Genomic DNA, 19,753 nt, shown 5'->3' with positions numbered 1-19,753 from the left:
TGTCCCTTAATACATCAGTGATGGTAAATGCCATAATGCCTTCATCATGAAGACTATCATGCTAAAAAGACTTTATCTTAAAGACTTCTATTGATGGGCAAGGTACAAGACTTCCACTTTGAGCAAAACGGAGTAACCCGAACTAGATTTATCCTCCCTCCTACCTGAAACAACCAAACGCACGTGAAACGTGCTTGAGACCTTGGATTTCAGGCAGTGGTTCCTGAGAGATGGGCAACAAGACAGTCCCTGAGATTGCCCTAGCTTTCTGCCTTAAGAGAGTTTTTGGGCAATGGCACAGGGACAGAGCACCCCAGTGGAGCCTGAAAGGCCCCCTCAGTTGGGAAGACAGGGAGGAGAGAGTCCAGGAAGACCAACACAGCTAGCAGCCACAGGCAGGCAGATAGTAGAGAGGAGAGAGCTGCACAGAGAGGATTCTGGAGATTTGAAGAGGATCCCCTCAAGGTGAGCGGAGTACTGATCAGCATGCGTATGAGCAAACTGCGAGAGACCAAGGGAAAAACTGCCCCAAAGGATTAGAGGTAGCATTGCTCAGCACTCACATAAGGCCGGGAATAATGCCTGTCCTGAGGTGGGACTGGAAAATGTCATGATTCACAGGAGTAGACAGAGTACAGAGTGCACGGAGGGACAGAATTCATCCTAGATGGAACACCACCCTAGTTCTACCTAACAAGCCTTAAAAACAACACCTAAAAAGATAAAATGATTTCCAAGTAACTTAACTGTGCCCTGGAAAAAAAACAAAACAAAACAAACAAACAAAAAACACTCAAGAATATTTTTAGGACTATAAACATATCCAGCACTCAACAAGATAAGATTCGCAATGTCTGGCATCTACTAAAACATTAGCAGGCATGCAAAGAAGGAGGAAAAATATGTTTCCTGATGAAGAGGAGAACCAATTGAAATTGACCCAGAAATGACCCAGATATTAGGATTAGCTAAAAAGGACATTAAAACAGTTCATGTAACTGTATTCCATACATTCAAAAAGCTAGCCAAAGACATGGAAGATACAAAAAAGATCCAAATCAAGCTCTTGGAGATGAAAATTACATTATGTGAAATGAAAAATACATTGGATGATATTAATAACAGAAGAGACCCAGTAATAGAAACTGTCTGTAGTGAAACAGAGAAGATAGTTAAAATTCTAAAGACATGAACAGAGAATCAGTGAGCTATGGTACAAAGTCAAGCAGCCTAATATACCTATAGTTGGGTCCTCAAAGGGGGCAGAGGAAGAAAAACTTTCAAAGAAAAATTGGCTGAAAACTGTCCCAATTTGATAAAAACTATAAACCCACAAATCCATAGATGCTCCATAAATTCTATATACAAGAAACATGTAGAAAAGGGACACCAAGGCACATTATTATCAAATTGCTCAACACCAGTGATGAAAAGCTTAAAAGCTGCCAAAGAAAAAAGACACATTACATAGAAAGGAACAAAGAAAAGGCAACCGCTATAGATGAATGTTTGTGTTCCCTCCCCCGCGAATTCATATGTTGGAACCTAATCCTCAGTGTGATGGTGTTAGGAGGTGGAGCCTCTGGGAGGTGTTCAGGTCATGAGGGTGGGGCCCTCATGATGGGGTTACCATCCTTAAAAGAGATCCTAGAAATTCCTGGTCCCTTCCACCAGGTGAGTGCAAAGAGAAGATGACCTTTCTCCTCACCAGACATGGAATCTGCTGGAGCCTTGAACTTGGACCTCCCAGGATGCAGAACTATGAGCAATAAATTTGTGTTTATAAGCCACCCAGTCCATGTTATTCTGTGATAGCAGCCTGAGTAAACCAACACAGCAACTTATTTCTCCTTAGAAGCAATGCAAATGAGAAAGTCAAGCAAGATTGTTCCATGTACTGCAAGAAAAAAACAAGTGTCAAGTTAGAATTCTATATCTAGTGAAAATATCTTTCAGAAATTAAGGTAAAATAAAGACTTTTTCTGACATACAAAGGCTGAAAGAACTTGTTACCTGCAGGCCTGTACAAGGGATGCTAAAGAAAGTCCTTCAGGCAGAAAGAAAATGATGCCAAATAGAAATATGGGCCTACAGAAAAGATTGGCTCTGTCTTGTTGAGAAGACATCTCTCCCCTCATTAATCTATAGGTGCATTGCCATACTCATCAAAATCACAACAGGTTTTTTTCCTACAGAAACTGGAGAATGGATTAAAAAATTCATATGGAAATGCAAATAGAATATGCATATAGAAATAGCCAAACAGCTTTGAAGAAAACAATGTTGGATGATTCACACCATATCATTCAAGAGTTTTTATAAAGTTTACAGTCATCAAAAAAGTGGGATAGTGACACCAAGATAGATAATTGGTTGATGGAACATAATACGGAGTCCAGGAAGACTCCTGCATAGATACGCAACTGATTTTTCAAGAGAAGTACAAAGGCAATTCAGTAGAGGAAGAATAGTCTTTATTGTGAGTAGTTCGGTAAAAATGGGATATTCAGATGGAAAAAAAAAAAGAGCTTCCAATCCGTGCCTTATACCCTATACAAAAACTAGTTTAAATGTGTCATCAACTTAAATGTAAAACCTAAAACTATCAAACTTCTAGAAGAAGACATAAGAGAATGCATTTGTGGATTTGGGTCAGTCAGAGATTCTATATATGGCAGGCACCAAAATTGCAATCCATAAAGAAATGTTGAAAAATTGGATTTCATTAAAATTAAAACTTATTCTTAAGAGAATGAAAACACAAGCCACAGACTGGGAGAAAATATTTGCAAAGCATGTATCTGATAAAGGACATATATCCAGAATATATACATACATATATATATATATAAGCTCTCTAAATTCAATAAGAAAAAAGCAATAATACCTTTTTTTTAAAAAAAGCGCAAAAATTCATAAAGACACTTCACCATAGAAGATAGATGGATAGGAAATTAGCACAAGAAAAGATGTACATCATCGGTCATTACAGACACATAAAGTAAAATCACAGTGTGATACCATGATGCAATTTAATTTGGCTAAAATTAAAAACACTGATCATATCAAGTGTTGACAAAGATGTGGAAGAATTAGAACCTCCATCCACTGCTGAATGGGAATGAAAAATGGGTCAATCACTTTTTTAAAAAAGATTTTATTTAATTAGTCATCTGAGAGAGAAAGAGCGAGAGCATGAGTGCGGGGAGGGGCAGAGGACGAGGGAAAGAAAGAATATCAATCAGACTCCAGCTGAGCGCGGAGCCCGACATGAGGCTCGATCCCAGGACCCCGAGACCATGACCTGAGCCAAAATCAAGAGCCGGGCCCTTAACTGACTGAACCACCCAGGCGCCCTGTTATAACCACTTTGATACAGTTTGGTAATTCCTTAAAATATTACACACCTATGGTATGAATCAGCAATTCTACTCCTAGCTATTTACCCAAGAGAAATGAAAGCATGTATCCATAAAAAAACCACAGATGTTCCTAGCACCATGATTTGTAATAAGCAAAAACTAGAAAGAACCCACATGTCTATCAAGAAGTGCATGGATAAACAGGGGTGTATGGGACAATGGTTACTACTTGGTCATAAAAGGGAATGAATTATTGACACATGCTACGACATGTATGAATCTCAAAATAATTATACTATGTAGAAAAAAGGAATATATACTAGATAATTCCATTTATTAAAATTCTAGATAATGCAAACTAAGCTCTAGTAAGGGAAATAGAGGGAAGAAGTGTCACCATGGTGGGTATACATATGTCTACACTTACTACATACTGAAAGCCCAGTTCATTGTCTGTCAGTTATATCTTAGCAACACGGTTAAAAAAAATCAGTGCAGTTATAGAAATAGTTTTTAAGAAAAACTGGACTATTTGCTATTCTTTAACACCCTTAGCATCTCTGTCCTTGGTCATGGATGGTCCCCACAAACTGGAATGCCCTCCCTTCATTCCCCCCCTGTCAGAATCCTTTATTCCATGAGCCCCTTCTCAATGCCTTTCTCTTCCTGAACTATTTCCTGATCCTTACCCTCCAACATGCTTCCCTTGGATACTCTATGCTTCTCTAATGGACACCTGTTGTGCCCTGTATTATAATTATTTTGGTACCATCCCCCTCACTAGGCTTTTATAAATGGCTTGGACTACATCCAGCTTATCTTTGTATCCCACTGCCTCCTCCCATGCCTAACAGACTCTTGCATCCATGCATGTGTATTTTTGAATTCGATATTTGGAGGACATGTTTTCCCAAAGATACAAGTATTAATTTGTAAATTAGATGGTCACAAGAGAACGCTCTTCTTACTCTGCTGTAGTTTAACCTTTAATATCTAATGTGGTCTTTCCTTTGCATTTCTACTGCTGCCACCCCCGTCACTGCAGAGATATCCGGGCCAGTCTCCGTGCCTCTAGTCTCTGTCCCCTCCAGTCCCATCTTCCCAGTGTGATCTCACTAAAATACGGCTTGATCACATCACTTGCGTAAATGAAAATTCTGTTGGTGTGTCCTCATTGGACTCCCGCGTTTGTGTTCCCACTTCCTTGTCTACCTCTCCCCTAAACTTTTTCTAAGCCATTAAAGAACTATACACAGTTTTCATAATGTGCAATGCAATTTTCCCCTTCGGTCCTTTGCTCAGGCTACCCCTCTCCCTGGGATACTCCCCTTGGCTATTCCTCCTCCTTTTTGATTTAGCCAATTTACCCTCTTCCTTCAAAAGGAAGGAAAAATAAAACAAGGTAAAAACAGAGAGGAAGGCAAACCATAAGAGACTCTTAACTCCAGAAAACAAACTGAAGGTTGCTAGAAGGGAGGTGGGTGAGGGGGGAAGGGGTAACTGGGTGATGGGCATTAAGGAGGGCATGCAATGTCTTGAGCACTGGGTGTCATATGCAACTGATGAATCACTGAACTCTACACCTGAAACTAAGAATACACTATATGATAACTAAATTGAATTTAAATAAAAAAATGTTTAAAATAATTAAACTTTAGGATTATCACTGTTCCAGGGGTTATATTTGTTATAACTCAGCCCACTCCTGTTTGTAAGATGAAGACACTAGGATGCAAAGAGGTTGAGTTCTTCACTCGAGGAAGCTCAGCTCAGAGCCAGTGCAGAGACCAAGGCCGACTGACTCCATTAACGATGTTCTAACCACTGTATTATGTGGCCTGTCCTGGAGAGCAATCACTGGGCTCTTGTCTACCAGCCAACTCCCTTAGCCCCATGGACAGTGAGCTCCTCGAAGGCCACGGCTATGTCGTTGGACTCAGTGTCCCTAGACCCAGCAGACTGCCCCGCGGAGAGTAAGCATTCAATAAGTATTTTTGAATGAATGATTCAGATGTGATTAAGGTTATCTGTACTTGCCCCACATAAGTATCTGGTTTCTTTTCTTTTTTATTTTTTTTTCAGGGGGTATCTTGAAATCTTGGTAAAAGCAGTCCAGGCTAATTGATAAGCAGCCCTCATGCAGATTGCTCAAAGGTACAAAGCTGAAAATAGAAAGTTCAATCAATTGACTGGCACATCTGGAGGGAACACATGTTTGGAATGCTATAGACAGAGGCAGGCTTCTGACCAGCCCAGGAGCTCAGCTCTTCCTGTAGCAACCACAGAATCAGGGCATTCTCCTCTCCCCTCCATGGCCTGCCCACCCCCCCATTCCTCCTCCCCGTGCACCTCATTTCAAGAAGCAGAAAGCTTTAAGTAGATTTCCTTCATGCGTAACAACGTTTCCGTTCTACTATTTTAACACATATTTTCTTTAAGGAAAAAAATAAAACTAATAAAGTCAAAACAAAATTAAACAAATCTAACCCACATCTTTGCTCCTTCACAGAGAGGTTGACTCTCTTCCCAACTTGTTTGGCACCTTGGCATTTACTGTAAGAATGAAGAAGATTGAATTTTATGTAGCGTGACCTTTTGAGACTTGGGATGATCATTAGCATTATTCTGATTTGCACCTTCTCTTGCAACCAGTACAGAATTGCATGACAATTTAAAACTTGTCTAGATCAGATATAGATTTTTTAAAAATAGCAATTTTGTGCATAGCTGATTTGTTTGTGCTTGTTTAAATCCTTCAAGTAATGAAATGATTATTGCTATCTACAAAAGAGGTGAACATGTCTTTGAGCAAAGGCTTCACAGAGAAAGTAATTATGAAGCTGTCATTTCCATAAATACTTTGACAGTGAAATATGTACAAAGTATTACAGTGACTGTTTCAAATGCAGAAAGAGGTACTGGCCCCAAATTCAGGACCAGCTCCCTGGAAAATTGTAAAGAAAGGTAAGTTGGCCTCCAGCGCATGAGCTCTGTGTGTCCATCCTCTGAACTTGGATAAACATCATTGTTAGGAATTCTGGATTCTAGATTCAATAATACTACTACCTGCAGCTGTGACCTTGGATAAATAAATCACTTCTCCTCCCTAGAGATTTTTCACCTTTGAAATGAGTGGTTGGGGTAAATGATCTCTAAATTCTTTCTGGATTGCTAATTCCGTCTTTGATCATTCATCTGTTCATCCATTTAACTAGGATCATTTTGGTTTCTGCTTCCCCTCTTCCTCTAGTGCCCCCTCCCATGCTAACTAAAATTGCCTATGGTCTTTTCCACTTTTCTGAACCCCATTTCCATGGCTGGTCTAGTCCCTTCACGTGGTAGAGCCTATTCAGATCCTTGTCGTCTCATCCAACTTTTGCCTCATCTTTACCGTTCTCACGGGGCCCTCTTCTCTGCTGGGTGGTGGCTACTAATAATCCTTGTTGAAGGATATTAATGGCTTAATGGCCTTCCACCGGTAACACATCCTTCTCTATATAGCGGCACTGGAGAAACAGTGCTTTTGTCCTTCTCCCCTTTTCTTCTCCTCCCTCCTTAAAAAGACTTAGTAGAAATTAAAACAGAACAGATGAGCGGTATCTCGGGTTTGGTGAAGTACTATTACTATGTATAAGCGGCTGCGGACTTCACAGTGGTGAATTATTGCTTAGTTTATTAAGAACTGAATAAAAGATTGTTCCTAAAACAGATACAAATTATTCTTTCATGGTAGGAATTTTTCATGTTATTTGAAAATTTAAGAAAGTGTGTGCCTGTCCAAGATTGCTAGACTGTAATCTCAGGGATCACAGAAACCATATCGACGTTCAGTTCCCTTCCCCTCATGTGCTTCATGCCGTGGCTAGGTACTAGGCACTCGAAAAATAATTGATTAATTAACGAGTGACAAGCCATCTTGTAATTTTGTCCATGAGTCAGACAGAAATGAATTAAACGGCATCCACTTCTGTTCTGACCTCTCAAAGAGAAGTATTCCTTATTGCTCTATGTTGTGTCATCTCTTGACCCTGATTTACAAATTTACAAGTCTGCCTCCTTTTACGTCCACCCTGGATAAGGCTGGCAAGATCACAAATGGATCATTTTAGCCCAAGAAAATTATGTATGACAAATTGTCTGATAAACAAGATAATATGAAATAAACTAAACAGAGTTGACTACTATCTCACATTATCCATGGAAACTGTCCTTCTGGGACATTAAAACATGTTTGACTTTATTTATTTAAATACATTAAATAAATCTTACGATGTAGAACTGAAGCACTTTATACCATAGAATTAAATTTCATTATTCAAGACTGAAAGGGTTAATGTGTAGTAAGGGAAAAGCACAATGTAAAAGGAGACAGTTAAAGAACTTTGACAAGAAGTTAGAAAGGGAGCCACCATCGAGTCTGGACAAACTTTTAGTAATAGACGGAGCCATCCATTCACTTAGCCCAGGAGAAACTTACGGGTTATGCCCCTCTGTGTCAGGCAATAGGGGGATATTAACATAATATATATCATACCCTCAAGGAATTTATAGTCTAGAGGGAGAGATAAACTATGAAGGGATAAGCCTTGAGAGAGAAATTATTGGATGACGGAAAGCCACGACTGTCTCCAAGCTTGGGGCCATCAGGAGCTACATGTGAGAGCTACATTTCAAAATGCTTTCTAGAAATATCAAATAGACAACGTGAGTGCTGCCAATCCCCACACCCATATCCATGGCAGATGTCAATATATGATGATGCTACTTTTTCTCACTGAGTCTAGAATGAGACCTCAGGCTCTTTTTAATATCATTTCAGGCAACTGTTACCATTTGATCAAAGTTGGCCTACAAAGTAAAACTCATATCCCATCCTAGACCAGTGTTTACCCTAGCTCCGCTGAGAAAACTTGTAATTTACAGTCTGGCCATCTCTTCTGAAGGTAGATACCACCGAGGTAATACTGATAAAACTTGGAGACTGAATGGATCCTGGGAGAAGAGGACAGGAGACATCAAGAACGATTGGGTCATCCAACCTGGATTATTGGAAGATGTTGATTCCGTGAAAATAAAATAACCATAGAAAAGACAGACTCTTGAGTCTATGTATACATTACAAGTTTGAGGTTATTACAAGATACCTAAGTGAAGGTGGAGATATTTACCCAAACTCATGTTTCTTGCCAAATCATTTTCAATTTTTTATCTTAGTAAGAGACACTGTCATTCACTCAGCTGTCTAAGCCGGAAAACTCCTTGACACTCCCCTCTTCCCCATCCCTCAAAGCTAATCCATCATGAAGTCCTATCAGTTTTATTTTCGATACACTTTCTAATCCATGTACTTTATACCATTTCTACCAGTAGGTATTGCGCAAGACATACTTAACACTTAAAACTGTTGGCTGTTTATTTGAAATTCAGATTTAGCTGGGCATCCTATATTTTTATTTGCTAACTCCAGCCCAAAATAATCTAATTCGGAGGAAGCAAAAATAGATATTCGGACGGCAAATGCTATGCTCTGGACTGGACTCTGGGATGGACTGTTTATGCTGCCAGTGTAGGATATTAAGAATCTAGAGACGAATGTAAATTTATTTGACCTGCATAGCACATTGTATATTTAAATGGCAAAAAAAAATCAGTTGAGCTAGGTCAATTCACAGAGTTTTCTGTGAGGTACAGATGAAGTCTGTAGTGGAAAAACAAAATGTTTTCTCTAGTTTGACATTAGCTGACTCCTCTTCTAAAACTTTGATAATGATATCATTCCCCTAGGAAAGTCAAAGTGCTGAAATTCTTCACATATTTTGTAAATTTATGTGTTACTGAAAAACTGAAGGCTAGCCAACATGAGAGATATCGTCAGGTTCCCTCAGAGCCTAGTAGAATACTATATCATGCATGACCTGTTTTTGAAGTGGGATTTTGTGAAAAATAGCAGAACACCTTTTCTGGCTCCTTTTCTATTCACTGCTCGCACTTGACATATTCCTTAGGTGATCTCATTAGCTCCCATCATGGCAGCTGGATTCCAAAATCTGCATTCTTAGCAGGGGATTGTAGTTTCGGGCAATAGAATCAACTCTGGCTGAGGATATGAGAGTGCTCACATATTTCCCGAAGAGTTCAGAGAGGCAGGCTAAGCTCAACACCCATCCACATTGAGAATGCTGTTCTAGAAGAAATCCCGCTCTTGCTGCCACTTAACAACCACGCCACAGTTCGCACAACTTCCTTAGCTTGCACCAGTAACAACTCGGGACTGGCCAAGCTCCCATTTAGAGCTGGATGCTTCCGCCGCCATACTTGCCAAAAGAGGGATTCCATACACAGCTACTTTCTCACGGTGCGTCCTTGCCATTTTGAGTGAGTGGCTCTGAGCCCTAGCAGCAAGAAAGACAAGGGAACTCGAATTCTGGCTTCTACCGTGGGGGAAGCTCAACTCGTAATTTGGAAAACTTTCCAAATACACAGGAAGGGTGTCTGAAAGATATTGAGCAGCAACCAAGATGAAAAGTGTTCTCTACTCTTGTAAGCAACAGACCGCCTTCTACAAACATCCTACTCAGTGGAGCATAATGATTAAGACACAGACTGTGCAGTCAGACATGCTAGGGATCCAGTTCCAGCTTTGTCTCTTACTGAGTGGAAGAGTGAACAAGCTAGCCTCTCTGAGGTGCCAACTTCTCATCTGGAAATTAGACACACTAATACCATTCACCTCACAGGCTGCTGGAAGGGACAAAATGAGGAAAGTGAACACCTGCGGTGGTGGAGTTTTCATCCCTACAGGACAAGTTCGCCTCCTCATTATGAATATTGTAAATACAGATCTCTTATCTCTTTCTTTTGAAGTCTTTTAGTTACAACCAATTTGAGTATTTAAAAAAAGAATCTTTTTTTTTCTAATTTTTTCTGTGATGTTTTCTTGTCTACATAAAGCTATTTTTCCTAGTGAAAAGGGGTGCAAACATTCCTTTTCTTTTTTTTTTTTAATTTTTTTTTTTAAAGATTTTATTTATTTATTTGACAGAGACAGAGACAGCGAGAGCAGGAACACAAGCAGGGAGAGTGGGAGAGGGAGAAGCAGGCCTCCCGCCGAGCAGGGAGCCCGATGTGGGACTTGATCCCAGGACCCTGGGATCATGACCTGAGCCGAAGGCAGTCACTTAACCAACTGAGCCACCCAGGCGCCCGCAAACATTCCTTTTCTTAAACTTTCTTCCTCAGCGGGCGCCTGGGTGGCTCAGTTGGTTGAGCGACTGCCTTCAGCTCAGGTCATGATCCTGGAGTCCCTGGATCGAGTCCCCCATCGGGCTCCCCCTGCTCGGCGGGGAGTCTGCTTCTCCCTCTGACCCTCCTCCCTCTCATGCTCTCTGTCTCTCATTCTCTCTCTCAAATAAATAATAAATAAAAATAAAATCTTTAAAAAAAAAAAACAACTTTCTTCCTCATCTTTGATTACATTGCAAAAAGTTTAGAAATTCAAGAAAAGCAGAAAGGTGGAAATAAAAATACCTCAAAATTCAACTATGTAGAGATAGCCACTAGAAATGGTGTGCCATACATTTGTGTGTGGGGAAATATTTTGCATCAGCCTTGGGAATCACAGGTTCATGGAACTGGGAGCAACCATAATGACCAGGAACCCCGTGGTTTGAATTCCCCTCCGTTCCCAGTGGTTGCTGGAAGCCCGCAGGCCTTCCACTCCCGACTGCCTTCATCTGTGTTTCCTCCAGCCTCGCCTTGGAGGGGAGAGGTCGCGGGAAACGCTTTATTTATTAATTTTGCGGTGCGAGGCTTCGCGGTGTACGTGGCAGCCTCGTGTCTCTGAACAGGGTGAGTAGAGGATTCTGGGAAAATATTATTTGTCTCAGCGGCAGTCTTTAAAAGAGTAAGAGGGTAAGGAGATTACTCTTTTATTGCGACGTTTGCCACATGATCTCCGAGAAGCTGTGCTCTCATCCACCAGCTGTGCCAAGCTGGATCGAAACTGCCCGTCTTGGCAGCCGGCTCGAGTGAGTGTGTAATTCCTCGGGGTTGGTTCGGGCCTTTATCAGAAAGAGTTCCATAGGCAGTATTTACATAACTGTGGTGGAGTGTGAGAATAAACACAGCTGTGGCATTGCCCTAAATATTTCCATTCAGCAGGGAATTAAAAGAGAACTTTATCGCTGAACCACAGATAAACACAATTCATCAAGCAGTGGTCAGTTCAACTGGGGAACAAAATCGGAGTTATAAAAGACTGGCCTGCTAGAAATAGCTCCATTCGGCCGTCCTGACTTTATTGCTCCTTTATTCGCTCCCTCCCTCCCTCCTCTTTCCCGGTTCCAGAAATGCAGGACTCATCAGCTAGCAAGGAGGTCGACTGGATTTTTTTTTTTTTTTTTTAATGCCATGAGGGAAGTAGAAGGCACTGTGATGGACTGAGCAAGGCCTACTGTGGGCCTGCATGCTTCCGACTGCTTTATCTATGTCCCTCATTTCAGGAGGGTTTCCTTTTTCTTTCTGGTTATAGAATTGAATGCTGGTGGGGGTAAGGGTATTTTGTTGTTGTTGTTGTTTTGCCAAGGAGGAGACTGTTTAACTCCAATGTATGTTGAAGTGGAAGCCTGATTGCCATAGTCCTAAGTGATCTGCATCTTACGAGTTACCTCCAGCATCTGTGTGTTTTACACATTAATGCAGTTCCCATTCAACTATGCGCAAGAAGATAGTTACACAGTGTATTAGTTTTCTAGGACTGCCGTAACAAAGCGGGCACAAACTGGAAAACTTAAAACAACAGAATTTCTTCTCTCTCAGTTTTGGAGGCCAGAAGTGTGAAATCAAGGAGTTGGCAGGGCTGGTTCCTTCCAGAGCTTTGAGGGAGAAACCATCCCCTGCCTCTGTGCTAATTTCTGGTACCTGCCGATCTTTGGCAATCGTTGGCTGTGGATGCATCACTCCAATCTCTATGTCCATCTTCACATTGCCTTCTTCTCTGGATCTCCGTGTCTTTTCTGTCTCTTAGAATGACACCTCCTTGGATTTAGGACCCACACTAATTCAGTGGGTAGATGAATAAGGATCTCATCCCCATCCTCACTTTAATTACTTCCACAAAGATTCTATTTCCAAATCAGTCACATTCTGAGGTTCTGGGCAGACATGAATTTGGAATGATACTATTCATCCTACTATGGACATGGTGAGCTTCCTGGGGACAGGGACACCCAACACATGCTAAACACCTGTGAGTTTTCTTGAACACTCACGTATAGGCACAACATATCTTTGTGTATGTATTTTTTTTTTAAGATTTTATTTATTTATTTGTCAGAGAGAGAGACACAGCGAGAGAGGGAACACAAGCAGGGGGAGTGGGAGAGGGAGAAGCAGGCTTCCCACGGAGCAGGGAGCCTGATGCGGGGCTCGATCCCAGGACCCTGGGATCATGACCTGAGCCGAAGGCAGACGCTTAGCAACTGAGCCACCCAGGCGCCCCTCTTTGTGTATGTATTAAGAAATCACTGCATGTTTCCAACTCCATTTTGTAACTCGAGATTTATTAGGATTTTGTTTCAATGTGCATGCCTCGTTTCTCTATTAATGGTGTAGTTAGGAAAGAACTAACTCGCTTGTATGTGCTCATATGTGCAGACAACTCAAAAGCATTGTATTCACTAATATAGTGCCTTTTCCCAGTTACTGAGCCAACAGAAGAGTCTTAAAATGCCAAAAGCATAAATGGCACCTGCTAATATCAGGATTTACAAGTCAGAAAGCACTTTCACAATTATTATCTCATTTGATGCTCTAGTAACCCCGTGAAGTTTTTATTATTATCACTTCCATTGTAATCATCATTATCACTTCATCATCATTATCATCACCAGCACCACCCCTATTATACAGGGTAAAAAGATACTCAAGGCTCATAGAAATTATGTGACCTATTTGTGGTCAATGAGTCAGGACTTTCAGTTGTATTTGACAACCCAATTCAAATAGGTTTATGCAAAAACCTATTTGAGAAAAGTACAAGGGTATGCTGTGTGTCAGGTATGGCTGGATCCAGCACTCTCGGCTCTGTTTTCCTCAGTGTTGGCTTCATTTGCAGGCAGGCCCTCCCCTCTTGATGGCAAGATGGCCTTCAGTAAATCCATGATTTTATCTGACCCCTCAGTAGATGTGGTAAGGAAAAAACATCTCCTTAACAATTACTCCTACAGAAATCCTGGGCCAAATCTCCATGACCCAAATTAGATCACACCTACAACATTGAAACCATTGAACCCCCCATTGAGGCTGAGAATGGGGGTAAAGCCTGTTTCCAGAAAGGGGGAATGGAAACTGGGCAGAAGGAATCACAGATGGTCATAAGAGAGTATATATAGTTCATAAGTGACAGAGCTTGGATTTGAGACAAGTTGTTTTAACCTGCGGCCCGATCCACCTGCCCTTCCTCCTCCTCCTCCTCCTCCTTCTCTGCCATTCCAGTACAGTGAATACACAATGCATACATGGAACAAAATTCAGAAGACAGAATGTGAGACAGTGAAGTCTCCTTTCTAATCTTGTCTTCGTGTTGCTCAATTTCCCTCCTCATTGAACCCACCTGGATACATTTCTCAGCATAGTCTCCACAGTTACAAGCATCTATAAAAATCACTTTGACATCATTGATACCACACTACTCTCACTGTTCTGCCCTGTGCTTTTTTTTTTTCAAGATTTTATTTATTATTATTATTTTTTTAAGAGAGAGAGGGACAGAGAGAAGAGGAAGGGAGGTAACTGAGAGCATCTTAAGCAGACCCCTCACCCAGCACAGAGCGCCACGTAGAGCTCTCGATCTCACAACCCAGAGATCATGACTTGAGCTAAAACCAAGAGTTGGTCGCCTATCTGACTGAACCCCCCACAGACACCCCTGTCCTGTGCTTTTTAACTTCCATTGTATCATGCATTTGTGGTTCTCTGACTTTAATGACTTCAGCTACTCAGCCACAGTAGCATTTCCACCCTAGAGTTTTTCTTATTATCCTTTTCTTCCTCTCCCCACTCCTCCTCTCCCCTATTTTTAATTCATTTCTTCACCTTTGTCTCCTTCCATACATTTACAAATTGATGAAGTACTTGTTGGAGTTGAAATTGCTTTTAGAAAAATGGCTTACATGAAATATGTGAAAATGGTTCTTTTGTAGTATGTTATCAGCAAAATCTTTCACCCTCACAGTTGCTGGTTGGCTCATGCATTGAGAAAACAAAGGGGCTTTAGCAGATGTTTGTAGCTCTAGTGATGGTCCTAATTCCTATCAACGTATGCTCCTGAACATGGGCCTCTTGGGGCTCTTTTAGGTAGAACAGAGGTAGAGGGGATCACAGGGGATGGAGTATCAGGTTTGCCCCAAGTCATCCAAGATCTTGCAGAAGACTCATGCCGCTCTCCCCAAAGTTACCCTTTTTCCATTCCATGACGTTAGAAATAGTGAGATCCGAGAATTTACTTTTCTAGTAAGTTCCCCGGGTGGTGCAGCTGCTGCCACTCGGCGGCACTTTGAGAACCACCACCAAAAGTATAGGACCTGCTAGTTTGCCCCAGAAATAGCCCAAGATCCTCCCTGTACTTCAGGCAACAACAGCCAATGAAAACAAAAACTCACACATTTTGGCTGAGATAGAAGTAATTCGTGGTGGTAGAAATAGTGGTGATTTGGTGAGGGGTGGGGCGGTAATAGCTGGAAAGGGGGCCGGAAGAGAACTTCTGGGACGCGTGTAGTGTTCCGTTCCTTGATCTGAGTGGCGGTTCCACAAATGCATTCCCTTTGCAAAAGTACATCTGTGCACTGCGATTTGTACACTTCTCTGTCTGTAGGTTATACTTAAAAAGTTTACTTAAAAATTAATGATGATAAATGCTGTTAGGGCCCGGGAGAAACAGGCCTCTGTATCATTAGCCTGTACGTTTGTTTACAAGTCAGCTTTCCTCTGGGGCTAGGCTGACAATCCAACAAAGATGTTCTTTGTTTCCTTTCTTCCTTGCTGGCATCATGTGCATATATGTATGTGACACCTGGGGGGTGGCGGCTTCCCAAATCATCATTTGTTTAAAAACAAACACACGTCTTCAAAAGAAAATATTGTAAATAAAATAGTTGCAGGTTTTAAATTTCTAGAATAACAGATCATGTTAGAATAATTTGAAAAGCATGCTGAGGGGCACCTGGCTGGCTCAGTCAGTGGAGCATGCAAGTCTTGATCTTGGGGGTTGTGGGCTTGAGCCCCATGTGGGGGTAGAGATAACTTAAAAATAAAATCTTGGGGTGCCTGGGTGGCTCATTTGGTGAGGTGTCCAACTCTTGATCTCAGTTCAGGTCTTGAGCTCAGTGTCATGAGTTCGAGCTCCACGATGCTGGACATGGAGCCTACTTAAAAAAAATAAATAAATAAAGTAAAGATCTTTAAAAAAGAAAAAAAGAAAAAGAAAAGTGCTTTGAGCTCTCATTAATGCTTTTTGAGAACCCTGGTTGGTATTTGGCTATGTAACTTTACTGAAGAGTGAGAACTGGGGGCAAGAACTACCTCCCATTTCTTTGAAAAGTGCCCAAGAGGTATGAGATTTTTTTCTTCTGAGGACAGATGTCACCTAAAGAATTCCCTGTTTTATCACAAAAAAACCTTTGGAGTCTTAGTGAGGAGTCTTGTTTTGCAAATTTTTGACCAAAAAAAAAAATGTTAATTTTTGCTAAAACTCCCCCAGAGACATTCCACTTTCTAAATCATTCCTTTCCTACAATTTTAGTTTATGAGTAAAATGGTTTACTCACTCTAAAAGTTTGGTTTTGAATGTTAACGAGGCCAGGTTGCGTTGGGATTTCTGATTTTCAGGTGATCTGCAATATTGTTATTTCGAAACTCAGGAGCTAAGGACACTACTGAGCATGAGAATGAGACTTCAGACAGCTGTGGAAGAAAATGAGTGCCCCCCTATGGGGTATTGTCCCGTCTAAAGGAGAGATACTGTAATACAGTAGCTAAATTGATGGGATTTTGAGCCTAACCAACATAGGTTTGAATCCTAGCATCACTGTGTGGCCTTGGGTAAATTCTCTCTCCCTCCAAACTTTAGTTTTGTCTTCTATTAAATAGGATTAATAATAACAGTCCTAGGGATATTAGGAGAAATACATATATAAATAGTAAGTATTCAATGCATGGTAGCATAATAATTAAGGGATGAAATAACAAATGGATCATTTTTATTCAGTTTTGAATTTTCCCAATTCCTGTATCTTTCTGATGCAAAAGTGAATGTAAAATATTTATTTGCATGTATACCTGAATGAATAAATGCAATAAAAATTAGCTGTCTAAAAAGTATAGGTGTGAAGGACAGGTTAATGGTTGCCAGGGATTTGGGATGACAGTGGAGAGCAGAGCACTGTAACTATCAGGGGTAGCTGGAGGGAGGGATTTGTGGGGTTGGAATAGTCCTGTATTCTGAGTGCTGTGATTCCCAGGTGATAAAATGACATAGAACCACACACCTGCATTGTACCAATGTCAGTTTCCTGGTTTTGATATTGTAGGGTATAATGGACGGAGAGTCCATTATACTGTCTGTATATACTATTTTTGCAATGTCATGTTAATCTAGGAGTACTTCAAAGAAATATCTATCTAGAACTTACTTCTTTTACCACAGTCACAGTATGCAGATCTCACTTTGTATCTCAGGTGGTCTATGTGGAGTTCTGGAGTAAGCTTTGGTGTTTGACTTTTGCTTTCTTTTCTTATTCGGCTTTAAAAGAGCTCTTAGTGCGCCTCTCTCCCCCACTGTGACCCCATCCTAGACCCCACCTCCCAGTGACTCACACTGTAATAGGCGGTAAATGGGAATAATGATTGTCGCAATAAACAGCTTTCCTGCCACTGAACCATGTCATCTGGGAAAATTCAAAACTGAATAAAAATGATCCATTTGTTATTTCATCCCTTAATTATTATGCTACCATGCATTGAATACTTACTATTTATATATGTATTTCTCCTAATATCCCTAGGACTGTTATTATTAATCCTATTCTTAGGATTAATCCAATTCTTCATTACACATGTCCAAGGATTAAATGGTGGGTAAGTGTGCCACGGACAGGATTCCTAAGGAATGCAAAGTTTGGTCATCTTTCATTCTTAAATATTCACAATTAACACTGAGCAGTAGGATTAAGCATGTGGTTGGATATTTCAGTCTACTTTCTGCAGGAGCAGCAAGCATGTGTGTACATTATTAAAATCCTCTGTGGATTGAGAGGTAAAGCAAATTAGTATCAGCTCACAGTTTGGAAGTCTTGATATGATACTATTGATAAGCCAGTCAGCTAAATAATAGGAAAACCAGACATCCTTAATTCAGGTGATCTGATGGTTGAATAACTATGTCCCCAATATCTAGACCAATGCCTAAGCACTCAGTGGATGTTTGTGGATGAACAAATGGGTGAATGAATGAATGAATGAATGAAACATTAAGATAAACCATGCAAAGCTGACAAAGTCCAAAAGTAAGAGTACAGAATTAATTCACCTCTGTGGCCCAGGACTTGACAAAGCATGACCTACCAGGAAACATTCTAACCCTTCTCTCTCTGCTTCTCTAGGCAGCTTGAAATCCACTCTCCAGATGCTAAGCACACGGTGATCCTAAGGAGCAAGGATTCAGCCACTGCCCAGGCCTGGTTCAGTGCCATCCATTCCAATGTTAGTGACCTGCTGACCCAAGTGATTGCTGAGGTCAGAGAGCAGCTGGGGAAAACAGGCATTGCTGGGAGCCGAGAGATCAGGCATCTTGGCTGGCTTGCAGATAAGGTAAGGAAAATGCTCCCCTAGGAGTAGACATTTCCCCCCCGGGTTCCCCCAGCACTTGTTGCAACCATGAAGTCAGTTACCTCATTCCATAGGCTGGATCTCTCATTCACAGGCTATTTGGACTTCCTGTCCATCTCTAGCAGGCTTGTGTTATACATGGGGGACTATGTCCTAATCTGCTTTGATTCCCCGACATAGAGTCCAAGACTTTGCAAATTACAGGTGGTCACAGATTGTTTATCAAATGGATGAATGAGTGAGTAGATGCGTAGCTTGTCACACATATGAAGGTCAGGGAAAATAACTCAAATGCCCAATGGAGCTTTTGCCTTGTGAGGTAAGGAAGTGGAAAAGGTTGCTTAGAAAGGGGGTTTCTGTGAGTTTTCATGAACCTGCTTATTAATAATGTAGATGCATTCATTTACAAATAATAGCAATAACAGCAAGGAGTCCTTAGCAACTACCAGGTGTGGGCTCTTTCGATATATTATCTTATATTTTATCTGTATTCTTAAGCCAGCAGGCCCTGAAGGTCATCATTTGTGAGCACCTATTTTGTGCAAGGCACGGTACTAGGCAGGGGTGAGGTGTATAAGGATGAATGAAGATTTAATCTTTGTTCTCAGGGAGGACAGCTACTGTGGAAAAGGACCTGGGGTCATGTTAACACTGTCACTCTGATTTCTTTTCCCAAGCTACATGATATGTTGAAGATAGTAAAACTCACTTTGCAGCATTCTGCTGGGAGTTAACCCTTCTCTTCATTTCAAAGGATTGAGCTTTTGCCATTATTCCTATACCTGATTGCTGTCCCTTGAACTTGACCTTGAGTGCTCAGGAACACTGGGCTTTTGGAACAGTCTGACCTCCCAGTGACTCACACTGTAATAGGCGGTAAATGGGAATAATGATTGTCGCAATAAACAGCTTTCCTGCCACTGAACCATGTCATCTGAGAAGGCCCAGTCAAACGGCACTTGAAAATAATACTTGAACACAGCATTAGGCTGTTTTCCACCATTGTTCTTTGTTTGCACCAGTTCATGCCTGAGTCTCAGCCGCAGAGTTCAACACAGGGTGGGTTGTTTGATTTGGTGTTGTCCCATCTCTCACAGATTTCAAAGGATGAAAGGAACAATGCAAATGGTGGTAGCACCCAGAGTGTAATAAACAAAAACCATAGGCAGCCTCTCGTGACCTATGTGCTGGGGTTCTCAATGAAAACAATACTGCAGATCAGGATGACATCATTTTAGAAGTCAACAGTCTCTAATACTCTCTACTTTTTACTTCCTCCAACTGTGTGGGGGATATTTTCATTGCAAATGACAGAAAGCTCACCTCAGCTTGAGCAAAAAAGGGAAGTATCACTTTTAAGAAAAGTGAACAGTACCCAAGGATCAGCTTCAGCCATGGTGGGATCCAGGGATCCAAATAATGATACTAGGCCTGCTTCTCCATCTTTTTGTACCCTGCCCACTTCATTGGTGTACATGTAGGCAAGCTTTCATCCTTGGCCCAACAGT

General features: G+C 41.2%; 1 protein-coding gene across 1 annotated transcript in view; it reads left to right on the top strand.

Moving 5' to 3' along the window:
• Nucleotides 1-19,753, top strand: part of SNTB1 (syntrophin beta 1) — a 228,089-nt gene that overhangs the window by 122,591 nt on the left and 85,745 nt on the right. Inside the window, exon 3 of the mRNA XM_035011838.1 lies at nucleotides 18,020-18,227. Coding sequence (XP_034867729.1) covers nucleotides 18,020-18,227 — 208 coding nt within the window. The remainder of the gene's footprint in view (nucleotides 1-18,019; nucleotides 18,228-19,753) is intronic.

Source organism: Mirounga leonina, unplaced genomic scaffold, assembly GCF_011800145.1.
Source record: "Mirounga leonina isolate KUSES-001 unplaced genomic scaffold, KU_Mleo_1.0 Mir_165, whole genome shotgun sequence".
Lineage (NCBI taxonomy): Eukaryota > Metazoa > Chordata > Mammalia > Carnivora > Phocidae > Mirounga > Mirounga leonina.
This window is presented reverse-complemented; position numbering and strand designations above follow the sequence as displayed.